The sequence below is a fragment of the Eretmochelys imbricata genome, chromosome 6 (genome assembly GCF_965152235.1).
Source record: "Eretmochelys imbricata isolate rEreImb1 chromosome 6, rEreImb1.hap1, whole genome shotgun sequence".
Taxonomy (NCBI): Eukaryota; Metazoa; Chordata; order Testudines; family Cheloniidae; genus Eretmochelys; species Eretmochelys imbricata.
In genome coordinates this window covers 114,091,167-114,110,037 of record NC_135577.1, presented here as the reverse complement: position 1 = coordinate 114,110,037, position 18,871 = coordinate 114,091,167, and the positions used below count along the sequence as shown (strand labels likewise).

The window sequence follows — 18,871 nt, the reverse complement described above, 5'->3', positions numbered from 1 at the left end:
CTGTGTCAGGCCTGATCCTCCCCATGAACTAAAATCCCAATCCTGCAACTGCCTTCCGGCAGCTGGAAGCCCTCTGAAGTCAATAAACAGATGCAGTCAATCGCATACAAGCAGATGAACTTCATGGTACCTAGTGGTCCCAATGTGAAGTCATTGGAGCTCCATGTGGACATAGGGGACTACTTACACAGAAGGGGTTGCAGGATTAAGGATTAGGCTTCCATTGGCTTTGATGGGACTAGGATCAGTTCCCAGGATGAATTTCTCTAGCACTGCTTTCCTAAGAGCTAAAATCCAGCAGAAGCAAGTCTCAAATCCACTTTGACAGGTTAGTATTAAGTTACCCCAGGAACATGGCTAACATTTCCTATTGAATACTTAGGCCAATAATGGGTCTATCAAACATTTCCTGTTTGTCCAATATTGAATAAAACTCCTATGAAGTCCCACTTCATGTATAAAATATATTAGTGTGTCAGAGTATGAAGCATTCAAAAAGTAAGGTATAATTTACCAACGAAGACAATTTCAGCTGAAAAAGAAATAATTTGTCATTTTTAAAGACCTAAGCATTTCCTGGGGCAAAAACAAATACAAATCCATCAGTGAGTAATGCCTTCTCAATACGTGTGCAACTTTACACAGCTGTTAATATTGATTTGTAGGAGAGCTTCATGTGCTATGAAAAAAGAACTGCTGCAAGTGTTGCACAAGGTCTCTGAACTGATTTATTGCCTATCAAAGCAACTCAGTTGCTTTGACCAGAAAGCACAACAACATATACATCAGTTTAACTCGTTTAGTTGTGCTGGCACAAGCATCATGTGCACCTACAGAGACTGCAATAATTACACCTTTCCAATTGACGTGTCAGATTCAGCAAGCCCATGCTCAGAGGAGTAGTTCTTACCCTACTCCCACACATAGTGCTACTAGAAGTTAAAGGTTGCAGGAGCAGCCTTTCAGTCAGGAGCTATCATTGCATGAATTGCAGTGAATCCCCAATAACGAACATGGTATTTCTGGCTGGAATAGTAAAAACTATTTCCAAAACTTGGACATTAGAACCCTGATTCTGAAGCCGTTACTCTCATTCAGTACCACTTACCCACACAAGCAGCATCAATGAAGCCAACAAGTAAATGCCACTGAAGGTCAATAAAGGTGGCGGAATTTAGCCCTTGTTAAGCAGCCAATCACTCTGGTTTTGTGGTGGATTTAGAAGATTTAGGACAAACGTAAGTGAACGGAAGTCACACCTCTCTGAACAAAAACAGTTACACTACTTAGGGTATATCTATACTACCCACCGGATCGGCGGGCAGCGATTGATCCAGTGGGGTTCAATTTATCAAGTCTAGACTAGACGCGATAAATCAACCCCCGAGCACTCTCCCATCGACTCTTGTACTCCACTGCCGCAGGAGGCGCAGACAGAGTCGACGGGAGTGGCAGCAGTCTACCTACCACAGTGAAGACACCACGGTAAGTCAATCTAAGTATGTCGACTTCAGCTATGCTATTCACGTAGTTGAAGTTGCGTTGCTTAGATTGATCCATCCCCCGCCCCCGCAGTGTAGACCAGGCCTCAGGCTTCTATCTCTTTCATAATTTAGCTTTAAAACTTGCTTTAAAAACTACAAAGCCTATAATTTTGTAACGAATTAACAGCATTCATCTACAATTTAGTGCATCTGTTATCCATATGTATATCTTTAACGTGGCTAGGCATCTAAATTCAAACTAAGTGACCTACCAGTTTACTTAAGAAGCACAATAAAAACTCAACATCCTAAAATATGAGAAGAATATCAATGAATTTCTAAGATGGCTGAAAACGCAAGCCTGAGTCGTGTTAATTTTTTACCTGTCGATCTTTTCTTAGGGGACTTCAAACTCCTCATGCGTCCTGGTGATGACATTCCGCTTTCACTCATTGAGTCATGTGCGGAAGAGGCACTGCCTGTTGCTTCGCTATCACGAATCATGCTTTCGTAGCCACTGCTGCCACCACTGTGGTAAAAAAGAGCTGTCCTTCCCATTGCTGGTGGCAGTTCTCCACTTAAAACACTGCTATTATCACTGCCGTGCCCACTGCTATACCGCTGAGGCCTCCGGGGCGCAGTTATCTTGCTGTAAGGAGATGGCAACACTGGAATTTGTGATTTTTCATCGCTGAGATTAATACCACTGTCATTCCCGCTATCAGAGTCTGTGGAGCCTCTGAAATGCCCCATTTTAACAGAACTGCCAGATACCAGCTCATTAACCCGACTGTTGGCTGCCCTAATTGCTTGCTTTGTCCCCATAATAGTTCCTCTGCCAGGTTTGTTGTTGACGCCCTGCACAGATCGAGGGATTGTTTTCCCACTTGGAGGAATGCTAGAGCTTTTTCCAATAGACTGAGTCAGTGATTTTACAGAGGAGCTAAGCGACTTTGACCCATTGGTAGAAAGGCTGCGGTTTTTGTTTCCACCTGCTTGAGCCTTCTGGTTAGTGGTACTTTTTGCCTGGCTGTTTTTACAGGGTAAAGGTGCAGTATGTGATGGTGGTGAAGTCACAGTGGAAGCTACAGGGGGAACTCCCAGCCGTGGGACCGATCGTCCCGTTCTACCATTGTTGATGCTAGCGTTGCCATTTTCCCTAGTTGTGTTTGCTTTGGATCCAACCGATGTCAGACTATCACATCTTTCCAGAGACATGTGACTCTCATATCGATGAACAGCTTCACTTTTAGATGCCTTAGTCTTTAAACTTGAAGTCATTTTAGGCAAAGAATGGTCCCCCTTGAGGCTTGTTTTACTGCTAGTACTTTCACTAACCCAAGATCCAGCTTTTGATCGCAATTCTGCCTCTTCCTCAGCTTTTGCTGTTACAACTCTAGGACAGTCTAGGCCTGCAGCTTTGCCTCCACTATTTGCGACCACCACATTTTTCTGCTCTAGGCTTGATTTACGTACAGGAGGTGTTGGAGGTATGGTCCCATTTGGCCTAGGTAGCATGCTTGACTTTTGTGGCAGAGTCTTCTTTCCCAAGGATGTTTTCAGGCTGCCAACAGCAAAGGCAGCTTCAGAACTTCCCCTGCTCACACCTTCTGATGGAGCACTATTACTGTGTGCTACTGGCATCACACCCAGCGTAGTGGCTCCTCTCTTAAGCTGTGGCATTTTCATTGCTGCTTCAGATTTTTTAGTGGCTTCACTGGAAGATTTGCAAGCCATTTCACAACCATCTACAACCCTCTGAGAGCATGCAAGCATAGTCTGAGACTTAGTTGGCTTGGTTGCACTGCTGAAGTATTGGGCAGCTTTTGTTGGCTGCTTATCAGTACCAAATGTGTGAGATTTTGGAGACAGCAGAGATTCTGCAGCTTTTGCTTCCAAGTGACTATCCATGCGCACCAGCCAGGGATCTTCAAAAATAGTGTGTGGATTCTGCTGTTCCCTGTAGCTTACAGTGGCATCATTGTGAGTCGGAGATGAGGTAGTTTTTGTTTTCCTAGGAAGACTAGAATGTATTGTTTCTATCACCGGTGTACCTCGAGAATTGCTAGATTTAACTTTTAGGGGCTGATCAGCTACACAAAAAGCACTTTTCATCTGAGATGCTTTGGTTAATTCAGAGTTTTGGGGGATTTTGTTGATGCCTGAAGACATTTTGCTAGAACTTATACTCTCAGTTTCCAGCTCTGAGAAACAAAATCCACTGTCATTCAGGGAGCTTTTCAATGGGGTGGTTACATTGGGCAAATCCAAATTAAAAGGTTCCTTGGACTTATTACAGCTGTAAGATGACTTGGCAACAAAACTGTCACTGGACTGGGCTCCATCACTTTCAATTGTACAAATGCTAACTTCACTAAGCCAAGAACTGATGGAGGAACGTCTGCTGCTGGAAAACGGATCCTCAGCAAAGGGCAAAACAATATCAATATTTACGCCAGTAGAGCTTGCCTGTGAGGTATAAGCATCAAACTCATCATTTATACTGCTAATAATACTAACAGGCCTGGAACCTGATGCAAGAGCCTGAAGGGAGCAGTCACTGTTAAAGCTAATGATACTGGCAGGCCTGCCATTATCTAAAATTCCACTGATGGATAGTTCCTCTACCACTGTAAAAACAAGCTCGTCCTCTCCATTCAGCTCCACAGGCTGCTGCAAAGTCACTGTGGTGGTCAGTATATCCCGGTCAAAACATTTACCTTTGAACGCTGAGTGGAAACTATGTACCTCGATAGCGCCAGATTGATTCTGGGTGTTACTGCCAACTAGAAATGTGCTTCCTACCAAGTTGTGCTCAGGTTTGCTAGTCATTTGCTTACTCATTCCCACAGGAGGAGTCCGGATTGCACTGCTATTGTCCAACTCTGAACATGCTTCTTTGGACTTGAGGGTCTGATCTCTCTGTTGTAGAGGTGGGGGCGCAGGGCTTGGTAAAGGTCGCTTCACATATGAGAACTTTTCTTTCACTACAGGTTCAGCTGTGGCCTTACTCTGCTCTTGACTCCTAGTAGGGTTATATTTCGATGATTTCAGCGAATCTGTGATTGTCTCTTTCTCTTTCTCGCCATCCGAGGCTGAGCCCAGTTTTTTGCCTTCAGCTTTGGTTTGCAATTTGGAATGTTCCGCTTTGATGTGAGGGGCGTTCTTTTCATGACAGCTGCCACCCCTTTGAACAGCAGCCTGGAAATGAAGATTATGTCCTTTTTTTGGAGACATTGTTTCCTGTGGAACAGATTTTTTATACGCTCCAGATGGAGAAGATGGTTTTTCATTTATCAGTTTAGACTGCACATTTTCTATCACTGTCACAGGACTGCAATTTGATGCAACAGGTGTTTCTCCACAAGCAAACTTTATAGGTTCCTCACTTCCATCAATGAATTCTAACCTTTCTTGCAATTCAGCAAAAGTGTTGCACTTAAAATGGTCCTTGTCAGAACTTCTAGCAATAGCAAAGTTGTCCTTGCTTCTCTTTTTGTTAAGGGAAGGAATTATGGGAACAAACTCTGGAGGCCCTTCATTATCTGTTAGTTCCCTGTCAGACAAAGCTGCACCGTTTGGACCAACATAGATGACGGTGTCACAAGATTGTTCACTGCTGGAGGAATAATCAGGATCACTAGAAATACTCAGTGCAGGAAGATCAGGGTCAAGTGCTACAGTTCTTGGGTGAAAGGGTCTCAAGTGAGGTGGTCTTCGTACATGGCCTTCTTCACATGAACTTTCTCCTCCAGATGAGCTGGATGCATACTGTTAATTATAAAAAAAGAAAATCTTTTATTAAATGTATTTATAATAAGAGAGGAAATCTTGGGCTCATTATGTACTCTGCTTTGCTTTCACCATCAACCACAATTGTGTCTAGTGGAAACCTTTACAATATGAAGTTAAATAACAAAACTTACCTATATACATTTTAAACATGATATGATTATTATATTAATAGGTTTACCACAGATAAGTTTCATAACATCAAAATATTATGTTGTCTTTCAATCTTAGCATCTTACATTCTTTCCTTATTGTTTTTTGATTAAAACAAATTGAACCTTTAGCAATAGCCCCATATAATAATCAAAGGAATTTTTGCAATAATCCCACATAAAATCAAAGGAATGTGTGTGTGTGTGTGTGTGTGTGTGTGTGTGTGAGAGAGAGAAAACGTGCCTTTGCATAAAATTAACACACAAATGTTTCAGGACTAATAATCAAGTGGAATAACAACAGCTTTGGGCCAACACGTTTGTCAATTTCTCTACCAAGCTTTGATGCATTTTGTATTAGTCCTCATTGTTTAGAAGTCCCATATTCCCCCACCAAGGGGTTCAGAGAATAAATTTTCAATTAAATTAATTGCAGCTTGCTTGTACACCAACCTTGGATTTCTTCTTTCTCATTCGGTGGATTCGTGATGCAAGCTGAATTGTCATGAGAGTTTCTGCATAATTTGCTGGGGAGTCAGAAATATGAGCAATCATGGTTGTTCTACAGTTGATGTTCCCAAATGATTCTCTCAGCAACATAGTCAACTTGTTGTCCCTATGTAATAAATAATAATACTAAGATGGTTTAAAAGAATTCTAGTTCCTTTTGCAGACTCTTCTAAAATACCAAGTATTATGGTTTCATTTTTATAGTGTACATGTATGTATGGTATAGGTAGATCTGAAATATACATGATCTGTACATATTTAAAACATGTCTAAGCATATATACACACACAGAGATAACAAATTTATTCCTCTACCTGCATATTTTTAGAGGTGTAAATTCTTTGTTAATTTGGGCAAATCCAAGAACTATTCACTTTACTGGCAGTTCATCATGATACTTAGTATTACCCAAACAGCTTACAAGTACTATCTTTTATCTCGTTAGAGCTAATCTCTGGTACTTTGAATGCACCATCACCATGTTACCTAACCTACATGACCTACAGATGAACAGTTCGTGTAACAAGGAATAAAATAACTTTACATTGCTGAACAGACACAGCCAAGAATACCCTAACAAATATATTATTAGGCATCAAAGATACGTTTAAGCCCTGCCCCACCTAATTTTTCCTCTCCCATTTTAAAAGAGAGACCATGACCTGGACATTCTGACCAGGAGCATGGTGCAAAGAAATCTCCCTGTCCTCCTTGTCTTCACAGAGGAGGGAGCCCATACACCAGATCCACACCTTGTAGCATTGAGAAGAAAGAATTCCACAAAGCTTCCCCTTAGTAAGTGACAATACAGCCATCCATTGGACGTTGCACTGCCTGATGCAGCAGTGCACTGAATGTTCCACTATTCAAAGGGAGAAAAGAGATGCCTTAAATGCCCACCTATTTGAAAAGTCTGATTACTCAAACACTCATCCATGCTTTATAGCCCGATCTGTGGCTATGGATGTGGCTATAAGCTCGCATATACCATAACGTGCACGTCTTTTTGGGTGGATACAGCTATATCACAATGCTCATACACTGAAGTACTTATGACATTTGCTATAGTTCTTCTGTGTGGCTTAGGTGCAGATTTAGGGCCAGATCCTGGCTTCCATTCTGCCCACTCTGCTCTGGCAGCACAAATCCGGTGGGAAATTAGCTTAACTGGCTGTCCGAGGATTTCCCTTGGGGAATCATTAGATGGTGTATGGCCAACGTGGTCTTCAGCCATAGCCAGTGCAGCTGAGGAGTCATCATGCTCTGGAATGCCACAGCTGCCAGAAAAGCTACTTAGGGGCTGTATGCAACTGGCACAACTTAGAACACTCCTGAGGCTGCTACAAGTTGCTCCTCAGAACTGGCCCAGCACCCAGTGGCCTGTGTCAGGAAGTCATCTTTACGCCTTTGCTCACTGAGCTGGGCTTGGTGGCAAAGGGCTTGGTCCTGAGGCTCTGGCCATTCACTATTCTAGTCCATTCGCTCAGCTGGCAACTGGCCTAAGGAAAACACCTGCTTTCACCTAATACAAAATGAAAGAGCACCTGCTCCGTATTCCACACTGGATAAATATGTGAAATGACATGAGAAATAAATGAGGCACTAACTTTCAACTCATCATAGCAAGCAACAATTAAACTCTGGTATGAAAGGCCAAATTCTACCAGTGATGTCTGTGGCAGGGATGTCCTCTTTAGACTGGGCCCCCTGCAGATGTGAATGTATTCCCTCACCATGACAGTACCACCAAGCACACTCTATAAAGCACACATCGATGCTCACTTTTGTCAAGTTACCATTCCCTTTTCCACACAGGAACAGAATATGGTCCTGAATGTATTTAAATGCACAGTTTTTATTGGAAACATACATATGTGCAACCTGCTGAACAGGGCATATTATTTATAGCACTACTGATACGATCCTCACCATTCTGTTACATGCACAGTAAAGCTGGTTGATGTTTCTTGAAATTTCAAGAAGACCTCTAAATTTGAAAAAAACAACAACAGGGAAATAAAATGTCCCCTGGTTTTCAACAAGCTGGCCAAAATTTTTCAAAGTTTCAACATTTCACAAAAAAAGAAAAACATTTCTGCAATTTTTTCAAAGTGGACAAGCTCCCTTCATCCAACTTAGGTATATGCCACAATGCATATGATTTTTCAGACCGCTGTGCATACCACCACCACATTATGGGACTCTAAAATCATAGAATATCAGGGTTGCAAGATCTCAGGAGGTCATCTAGTCCAACCCCCTGCACAAAGCAGGACCTAATCACCAACTAATCATCCCACCCAGGGTTTATCATAAATTACATGAACATAAATGTCATAAAAACTGTACTGGAGGCCAGATATATGTTGTCATATATGTGACTGGCAAAACTTCCATTGACATAGTGCAATAGATTAGCAGGCCCTTGATATAATTTTTTTGCAAGCTATATTTAAGGCAATGTACACAGTACTTACTTGTATGGTACATGTTTAGCACCATTAATTAAGGCCAAAATTACATTGCCCAGGGCAGACAGAGACAGGCACAGGGAACCTCCCCCATCTCGGCTCTTGCTCAGCACTTTTTCACAGCTTCCTAGATCAATCAGATGCAAACGGCTCCGTCCTCCGGACACTAAAACAAAACAACGTTTATACACACATTCACCTGAGCAAAAGGACTCACAGCAGATTAGCTATGCAGAATTTATTCAAATGACAGAAATAATGAATGCAGTGTGGGGTAATGCCTGAATTAAATATTAACGGGGCTACATGTGAATTGAACAAAGAAGATATTAGCCACATCTACCAAGGTTTGTCCATTCTCGACTGCTTGGGGGGCTTGGTTGGGTTCTTTTTTAGTATACTGCATATTATTTTTAATCTAAATGTAAAAATATTTATTTCAAACTAAATAAATACATCGAATTTGGAGTGACTGATCTTACTTCCTCCTTTGCCACTCTTCTCCATGCGATACTGGTAAATGTGAAGAGTGAAGAGCATATGTGAATTCCTCCTGTCTTCTTCATCACACTCAGGTTTACTGGTACTTCTGGCAGCAATTGCAGCATCAAGGAAAAAGGCAGCTTTCTCTGCTGTCGGGGCCCTAAGCTCACTTTGGTTTTGAAGCTTGAATATAAACAAGAAAATGGCTAATTAAGGCAGGGGGGAATGTTTTTTGCTGATCATACTAAGTCTCTAGGGCGATAAGAGAAACAAATATGTACACCATGGGAGTGGGGATTATATATTAAAGACAATAAAAAAATTTACCATCTTAAAAATTGTCATCATCATTGTCAGATAAAAGGAAATAAAAAACAGAGGAAAGTCAGGCTGAAAAGCCTATGTTGCGATAGCCATTATACCTGGGTTCCACATATCGGATCCTCTCTCAAATAAACCCCTGGAGACTGACCATCCTGAAGGCTGCCAGTGGCTACTTCAGCTAACAAATCCTTAAGGTTTTCATCTTTGCCACTGATCTCCACAGCAGATACTCTAATAGAGAAACGAGTCCCAGTTTTTTCTTTGCGTTCATTGATTAACTTGAAGAGCCAAGAAATTGCACAGGGGATAATACCAAGGCTTTGTGTGGAGTTATCTTTGCCAATCATGGTATAAGATTTACCTGGAAAGGAAAGGAAAATATAAAAACTTATCTTTCAAGAATAAAACAGTTTCTTCTTATGCAGCTCCCAATTTACATTATATGCCATGTGCTGTACAGATAGCTTGGGCTAACAAATGCAAAAATGATTTGTATGTATTTAATTATTAATCAGTTAGTATTTATTCAATTAATTTTGCCATTTTTGTAACTCAAACCCAAAGCAAATTAATTTTTAAAGTATCTCTGATCTTTTGATTTTCATCGTAACATGCCTCTAAAAGCTTGTTCCTACATAAACTAATCTGATGTTACAGTTTACCTTTTCAAATTAGAATTTAAGATCCCAGTGTAGAAATAAACCATGATAAGTTGGCAAAGCTAATTAAAAAGAAATTCTAATCTATTCGTATACTCCAGATTTATTGTTCCAGAAGCTGACAGTATGTAATTACCAGACTGACATAGTAATTAACTGTAACGAATTTGGGAGCTCACCAAGCTTGACATGACCAAAGCAAAATATGCAACCATCTGCACCATTCACAACAGACTGGATTACTTCTGCTACTGTTCCAGAGCATACCTCAGCCTGAAAGAACAATTGGAGACAAATAAGTTACACAATTCACTCTTTACTTCTCTCCTACATGAAAAGAATGATTCAATATTTCTGAAGCGTAACACTTTTGCCCATTTTTATGGCATTATTTCTACTATTTTAGCAACTATGTTCCATTTTTAAAAAATAAAAGCTGCTATAGCAGCCTAAAATAGTTTTCAATTCTTTATACCAATTCCCTTGGAATATCGATTCTATGACTAATGTAGCAATTGAACACTATCCAACCAAGCTTGCTGCTGGTATAATAGCTTAGCCAAGGGTTTTCAGTAAGAGTAACAGCTTCAGTGAAATGAAGCCAGCCAAAGAGTGCTTGTAGAAATTAAAAAGCCATTCATACTGGAGAAAATGCATTGAAGATCCCTGAATAAGAATTTCTAAGTATCTGATTTCCATTTACTATGAAAACAATAATATAATTGGTAAAGGGAATTCGCTAAATTCCCTAAGTGTACTAAAAACAATTTATCAGTGTATGTAAGGGGTTGAAATATATACCATGATTTATTAAATATAGCAATTGATGGCATACACATATAAGGCCATACACCAGTGAACAATGAGCATAGATACATGCCAGCAAGCCTGCCCATAGCAATGATGGTGCAGGTGGAAGTTGGCCACTCTGATTCTAGTCACCTTGAAACAGCGGAGAAATGCTACCTCAAAGGCCCTCCAAGAGAGTGTTGAAGAGTGTGGCCCAGAGATCAGAGTGAAATCCTGTCCCGACTGAAGACAATGGGAGTTTTGCCATTGACTTTGATCAGGCCAAAATTTTACCTCATCTCCTTTTTGTACTGCATGTGCAGCACCCAAACCATCATCAGCTGCTGTGCACAACCACCCACATAGATTATTGCAACTTTCAGTACAAATAGACTATACTGGTCCCTAGGGCTGCACTACTGGGGCATTTGCAATTGCGCTGTGCGTCTGAGTGCGTAGTTATGCCTTTTCCTATGCACTTGCCAGACATTAAGACCGCAATATGCTTATTCACTGATCCAGTACCTGAGATAAAAAGGATGAAAAATGTTTTTTAGCCAAAATTTGTCTTGTTCATTCAAGCTGTAAAGTAACATTCTCAACATGAATTATTTGGAGTTTCATAAAATTGAATGTTCTGATAGAGAACTATGTAAAGGTTGGTCTATGTCCAGATTTATTTTAAAAATCCTTTGTTTTAAAGCTACTATAAGTTTTTTTTCTGCTCCCATTGGGTGGTCTTGACTACAACGTCACCAAACATATCCCCTTTCCTTCTGTGCACATGTCTGCCTGCTGCCCGTCCAGTTTCAGCTCTACTGCTGTTATTGTGCATAAGACAGGCCTTGCAGGGCCTGGAGAAGGGCATGCATGGTCAACAAAACAGTGAAACTGACTATTCAGGAAGTGATGTGAAATGTAAACCTGAAAAAGGAGAGAAAAATAAAAATCTTCCCTGCCCTCTTTCAATTATAGTAATCTTATGGGGTTAGTTGTAACCATTGTCCCGACTCAGCAAAGCACTAAACTTTAGGCACATGCTTAAATCTGTCCCTAGGTAGCAAAGCACTGAAGTCAATGGGGTTGTACTCCTAATCCTATTGATTTAAAAAGGGTTACAACATATTCAGTTAAAAATGTAAATTTCAAGTTGACTGTGCCTTTAAGCAGCACTAAAAATACAGGGAAAGTATTCATTCAGCAAATTTATCTCCATGGATGTAGCTTCACTTCTGGGCTAAATTGAAACCATGTGAGAGTTTATCTACTGTCTATTAAATTACCATGTTTTTCCAGGAATTATACTAACTCATTCAAACAAAATTTCCCAGAAGCAATAAGGAACTCTTATATGAATTAAAATGATGTGCCCACGGGAAGAGTTGTTAGAGTTAAATGCTTATCTCCAGTACCTGAGAAGCATCCTGAGGGAATACTGCATCAAAGGCAAACATCTTTGGGACAGCAACAGTTCCTCTCCTGTGACCTAAGTTGGATGGTCCACTTGCAGATGGATCATAAAGAGTGATTTGCTTTTTTCGTGGATCTACCTTTAGAAAAGACATGGATTCGGACGTGTCATGTGGTCCTTGAGAGGGACAAATTCTCACCATCACCTTCACCTGCAAGTAGTTACAAGGAAAGTGACAGCTTTAGTTCCTACTTACAGCTAATGTAAATAATTGCATAGTATCCCACCCCCCAAACTATTCCCTGCTCCCAAAACTTGTACATTTTTAACAGTTCTGTGACTCAGAATGACTTCTCCATATACTTACAGCCAGATTTTCAGCACTGGCTTCCACTCTTGTGCCTGCAGTGAATTAATTTTAAAAGGGTTCACTTTCACTTTACCATTTAGATGTCTAATGATGGATCTCTTGACAAAGAGATCATGAACAGGATACTGAAAGCTTCTCAGTCATTAGGAAAGCTACATAACAAAGTCCTGAAATCCCACAACATAACCCTCTCAACAAAAATAAAACTTTACAATGCTTTTGTGCTCACATCTCTCCTCTATGGCTGTGAGACCTGGACACCATACAAATGGCATATCAAACAGCTAGAGGCCTTCCATATGTGGCCTCTGCACGCCACTATGGGGATCCGCTGGCAGGACAAAATTATCAACCTGGAGGTTCTCCAAAAGTCAAATGCCATAAGCATCAAGGCCATGCTGATAAAAGCCCAACTACACTGAGTTGGACACATCATTAGGATGCCTGAATATTAACTCCCCAGAGAAAAATTCTATGGAGAATTGGCACAAGGACACCAGAATCAAGTGTCTACAAGGAAAAGCACTACAAGGACAGCAAGCATTACAAGGACAGCATCAAAAAAACCACACACTATGGTGCAATAAAACCAGATTATCTTAAGAAGGCTGAGTTAAATAGATCAGCATGGCAACACACAGCACTCAGAGCTTTTCAAGCCTTTGAAGAAGACAGAAATAAATCGATTGTTAGCTGCAAGGGAAAAGCATCATACTACTGCTATAGTGACCAAGACGCTCACCAATTACTTTGTCTGCCCGATCCGCTCATGAGCATGCGTGTCATGCTTTGGACTTCAGAGTCACTCCAGAATCCACAAAACGAGAGAGCATGAAAACGTCACCGTCGAACCAACGGACTACACGCACACACGCACACACACACCCCTGATTTGCAGGCACAATCAACGCTCAATGAAAAATTGTGTCCACAGAAAAGGAGAATGTGGCAAGATCTTTTTGTAAATCAGGACCTTAATGTTCACAGACTTTGTGACCTAATGTACTGACAAATCCTTCCTGAACAGCTGTTTGAATAAACCAAGAATGAAACAAGATGTTGTAAGAAACAAGGCCTCGGAGTTCTCACTTTCTCTCCTCCTAACCGCTGACATATCTTAAGTCCAATTCCGCCAATACAAAAGTGCTGTTGCTGTAACCCACATGGTCAGAAGCCTTTTGCAGCTATAACTTATTGCTAGGGTCTTCCCTGGAGACCGGAAGCGTTATTGTCGTTTACATGCTCTTTGCACAGGTACAAATGACTACACAAGATGCAGGGCAGCAGGCCCTAGATCCTCAGTGCACCACTGTCTAGCAGATTCAAAACTAAGAGAAGTGACGTGTTCCACCAGTGGGACTCTATGTACATTGTGTGACATGTTTAAATTATAAGCAGAATGGTAGAGTTATGTCCTAATCCAAGTACAGGAAAATCCTGCTGTGTATGAGATACCACTGCTGGTCAGCGTTTAATTCTACATTATGGAACAGATCCTGAACTGGTGTAAATTGTCATAATGCCATTGAAGCCAATGGAGCTGGGACAATTTACACCATCTGAGCCCCCATCTGTCCCCAGGTGCCCAGTTGTACAATGGGCGTCAATCCTGAGCCTTCTCCACTTCAAAACACCCATTGACAGTAAATAAAAACCAAATACTCCTCCTTTTAATTATCCTTACACAGTCCAGGTGTAACTGTCTGCTAGCAACCTTTCCACTATGAATCCAAAAGAGCCTAAATATCTACCTGATCAACCATCCAAAATACATACCAAGCCAAATATAGCACACACTTGTAACCTGCAGATTTGACTCAGATATAACGCCAGGACAGCTTTGAATGGTGGGTGGGAAAAGAAAGTCAAACTTGTAGAACTCTGACTGGGGATATTTCTAATGTTTGACAATTATTTGTTGACTTTGACCTTAGCTTTGCATTTCCAGGCTTTCCAACACTAGTTTATTACAACCACAGTGTTCTAATAATGTTGTTAACAAATTATGTCTATTTACAACATTAGCATAGGTTCTTTTTGTCTTTTTTTTTTTTTTTTTTTTTTTTTTAAAGATTTCGGCTCTTTTTATTACATTTGTTCTGTGTAAACAGCAGTTAACCCCAGCCATTTCCCCTTTCATTCAAAAGAAAGAACAGCCAAAAAGAAAATGAACTGCCATTCCAAGCTTATTTAAATTGATGCTGAAACAAAACGTAAAGCGCCAGATTATGCCTTTAAGGGTATGTCTACACTACCCACCGGATCGGCAGGCAGCGATCGATCCAGCAGGTATCGATTTATCGCGTCTAGTTTAGACGCGATAAATCGACCCCCGAGCGCTCTCCCGTCGACACCTGTACTCCACCATCGCGAGAGGCGCAAGTGGAGTCGACGGGGGAGCAGCAGCAGTTGACTCACTGAGGTGAAGACACCACTGTAAGTCAATCTAAGTATGTCGACTTCAGCTACATTATTCACGTAGCTGAAGTTGTGTAACTTAGATCAATCCTCTGCCCCGCACCCCAGTGCAGACCAGGGCTAAGACACTCATTTGTGCTGAGGGCAGTGCAGAGCTTCAGTATGGATTGCAGCTCAGAATGGCACCCAAGCAGTCCAATATGCAGGAGAATTGAGCAGGTTGTGCCATTATTTAGGATTGCACTGCAAGGACAGGAGGGATAGAGCCTTGTCCCCTATGAGGTGTAGACGGGTCATCCAAGCCCATGGGATTAATGACAGACTTGGTTAGACACATCCCAAAGTACCCTGCTGAATTGGGGCCTGCGTCCTTATTAACTGTTGAGGCTAAGGTATTTTGGAGGTTGTGTTTAGATGCCCTGCAGTTCTATTTTGCATAGCACACTCAGTTCAGAACGCTTAACCGCGTGTGGCACCCCCGTATATTCAAACAGGGGGTGTTAATACCCATTTTTGGCATCACAGGAGTTATTTTTCAAAAGTTAGCCCTGAAAACTTTCCTCTATTTCTCCAAAGGAACGAAGAGGTTAAAACAAAAACCAAAAAACCCCCAACACCCTATTTATAGGCCCTTCAAGTAAACCTTACACAAGGCTTCATGGAGGGGAATATTGCATCCTCCGAACAGGTTAGCCCTGGTAAGTGGGCTCCTGATCTCAACGCTTTGCTTTCTTCTCTCTTTGGTACTGATCTGAATATGAAAAGACAGTCCTAGAAAATAAGCGAACCTTAAAATAAATGAAACAGCTGCTTCAAAAGGGAAAGTGCATTACAGGTGACAGCTTCAAGGCTGATTCCCCATAAAAGCTGCATGAAGCTAGCTTTGTGTGCTAGAGTGCTTCCCTCAACCTTGACATATCACCAGGATGTTCAGTAAATAACCTTCTTGATGAAAAAAAAACAAAACCAAAACCACCACACTTCAAAATTACTTGATTAAAATGAACTTTAAAATGTATGCTGTTTTCAAAATGCATCTATAAACTGTACTTTCCTTTCTCTCTTACACCTATTATTATTGCAGGAGGCGCCGGTATAAAAGGAAAATTGGTTTGCTCATGACCTCAGCAGCAAGTCACCTCCAGTAGCAGCATGCTAGTCCCTAAGCAAACAAGGTTTCACCCTCAGAAAAAGCAACATGCATCAAGTCAGCCTTTCAAGTCCATCTCTCTGGAGCCAGAGGATACTGAAATCTCTCACCATAATGGATCAGATTCTACGTCTATCTGGCCTCCGGGGTCATGTTCATTTTTAAAGTGAAAGTAAGCTTTCAAGAGAAACGGAGGGGGAAGGTGCCTTCTTTTTTAGTGTTTTGTCTGTAACAACTGGTTTTGTGTATGTGCAGAAAACTACTGACTTCAGATTAACCACATTTTCCCATTCCCAGGTACATCTGAATCTAAATGATAGCTAATGTGATTGTCTACTTCAGCTGTGCCTTACTCCAGTTATGCCTTACCCATCACTGTTGAAAGGCCATACACCTGAAAATGTAGGGCTAGACTGTGTAACTCTTACTTATATGGGTGGGCCCATTAACTTCACTGGGGAATAGAAGAAAATTGCTTATGTAAACACTTGCCAGCATAAGCAAGGACTGCAATAGTAACGGACCAGCCACACGGGAGGAAGGGGTTCATGGCTAATCTTGGATTCAGGCATGTGTTTCTGGGAGCATGACAGAACACTTTGTTGCTTCATGTATCTTTCTCCATGTCCTCTAGTTTAGAACCCGCCTTGTTTGACAAGGTCCATATTCTCAGCTGCAAGGGTTGTGCTATGATACAGATGCAGCTTAAGAAGGAAGAGGAATATGATATTAGAAACAAAGGAAAATAATGCTATCCTGACTGCCTAGCATAGGAGTCCTCCAGCAACCCCACATTCAACTTCTTCACAGACTGTTCCTCCTGAGATGCCGCTCCAGTATTCTTTGTGCCCATCTTCCTGGAGCTCAGATACTGCAGTGATAAGGGCATGTAGAATAACAGGAAGCACAATGAGAATCAGCACAATGTTACATGGTTTCACATAACATCTGAGGCCCAGATTCAAGGGACTGAAGGTCAGGAGCAGGTTTATGTCAACCCACCTAGAGACCTGTGAGGTTCACAATTACTGGTCTACCAAAAGTACAATGCTTTATTGTGTAGGAATATGAGTTTATGACAGGCAAGATCTAGGAGCACTAGAAAGGCAGCGTACTCCTTGCTGTAAGAATTAAGTCCATTGAATCTCTCATGTGTGACCCCATCTGACTCTCCTGGAAACAGCATGCTGTGCTCTGGAGAGAGCCACTCCCAGTGGAAAGAGAGTCATCTAGATGTGAGGACATGGGGTGGAGAGGATTAAAGAAAATAACACAGGAAGAAGGAGCTTGGAGGTCACAAAAAACATTTTGACACATAACTAGAAGAGTGGTTGATACCCCAACAACCCAAGTTCATTGCCTCAGAGCTAAACAAGACATCATGAGGATATAGCCTGCCCACTCAATTGGAGTGAAGGAGAAACCCACGTTTCAGTACCTGAGGCCATCACCACCCTGAAAAGTAAAGCAAATGCATCTTTCAGCACGAGATACATATTTCATAATTCATTAATCCCTTAGTCCAATCCTGGTTATGTACACTGATGGCTGAGCAAATGTAGAATTGGAGCAATCATACCTGCAATACAGTCAAATGCATTTATTCACTTACAAAATTAAATATTTTCACAAGAGCAGTGATTTAACGCAACCTTGGTGCAGCAGTGACTTGCATACCAAACAAATAACAACTGGGTTAATTTAAAAGTAGGTAGGTTAATTTAAAACTAACTAGAGTCAAGTGCACCAGCGTCCATTTCAGGCTCTGGAATTACACCCCAGATGTACACCATAGAGGCTATAATGGGGTAGTTAAGGATATTAACTACCAATGGCTATTAAAGGATATTAACTGCTACACTGGATGGAGTAGTAAAAATATGAGAGAGTCAGTGAGTCTAGAAGTGGGATAGAGGGAACAAGTAGGAAGGGAAGAAAGTTGGCCTGAAAGAGAAAAGGGGAGACAAAAGGAGAGATAACAGCAGACAGAGAAAAAAGCAGAAGAGACAAACACAAGACAAGAAAGACAAGATATATTGGCTCCACAATACTCATTTCAGGCCTCAGAAAGTGGATTAAACAAGAAGAGAGAGTCAAGCCCCTGGCAAAGATGAGGACAATAAAAATAATGGAGGGATGCTAATTTATTCCCATAAAAAACTATTTTACACCCCACTCCCTCACAGTACTCACAATGACCACACAAACAGCAGACAAAGATTGCTGCAGAATTTCAGAGCCAACCCTATAGGAACGCATAGAACAATCGGTGATTTTGCCAACTTTATATTCCTTTAAATGAAGCATATGGTTGACATTTTCACTCATATGGTAATGCTGCTGAGGTTTGAATGTTTCTAGTGGATTCCTTTCTTTCTCTTGTCCTTTCTTTCTCTTTATAGAAAGTAAGGCATATCACCTTAAACTGTTCTCTTCAGTGTCACTATAAGTCACTGAGTAGGAAAAAACGTTGTAAGTTGGATATAAATATACATCTAGAGAGAGATGGTGTCAGTATTGGCTATGTGGCCATTTGCAAAGATTAGGAGGAGGAATAAGAATGGGGGGAGGGGGCAGGTTGTACCTCCATTTGATTTCTACAAACAAAACTAAAATAAAATACACACATAAAACACCACTACACATCCGTATAACTCATATTTTTCTTTAATCATGAAGCCTTCTGTATCATGCAAATCTAGTATCTTGTTAATTAACTGGCTCTGTGATCTCATGGGTTTTGAACACCATGGGTTAATAGTAAACTGCTGAACTTTCCAAATTCATGTTTCTGCAGGAATCAGGAGGTCAGCAGAATTGCTGAAGGAAATCCTATTAAAATCAAAAGTGTTTGGGAA

At 41.1% G+C, this 18,871-nt stretch overlaps 1 protein-coding gene across 1 annotated transcript in view; it reads right to left on the bottom strand.

Annotated features, from left to right (window-relative positions):
* KIF26A (kinesin family member 26A) overlaps positions 1-18,871 on the bottom strand; it is a 134,830-nt gene that overhangs the window by 4,376 nt on the left and 111,583 nt on the right. The window contains exons 6-12 of the mRNA XM_077820533.1: positions 12,077-12,286; positions 10,055-10,148; positions 9,315-9,577; positions 8,892-9,075; positions 8,416-8,575; positions 5,882-6,044; positions 1,868-5,255 (exon numbers count right to left, since the gene is read on the bottom strand). Coding sequence (XP_077676659.1) covers positions 1,868-5,255; positions 5,882-6,044; positions 8,416-8,575; positions 8,892-9,075; positions 9,315-9,577; positions 10,055-10,148; positions 12,077-12,286 — 4,462 coding nt within the window. The remainder of the gene's footprint in view (positions 1-1,867; positions 5,256-5,881; positions 6,045-8,415; positions 8,576-8,891; positions 9,076-9,314; positions 9,578-10,054; positions 10,149-12,076; positions 12,287-18,871) is intronic.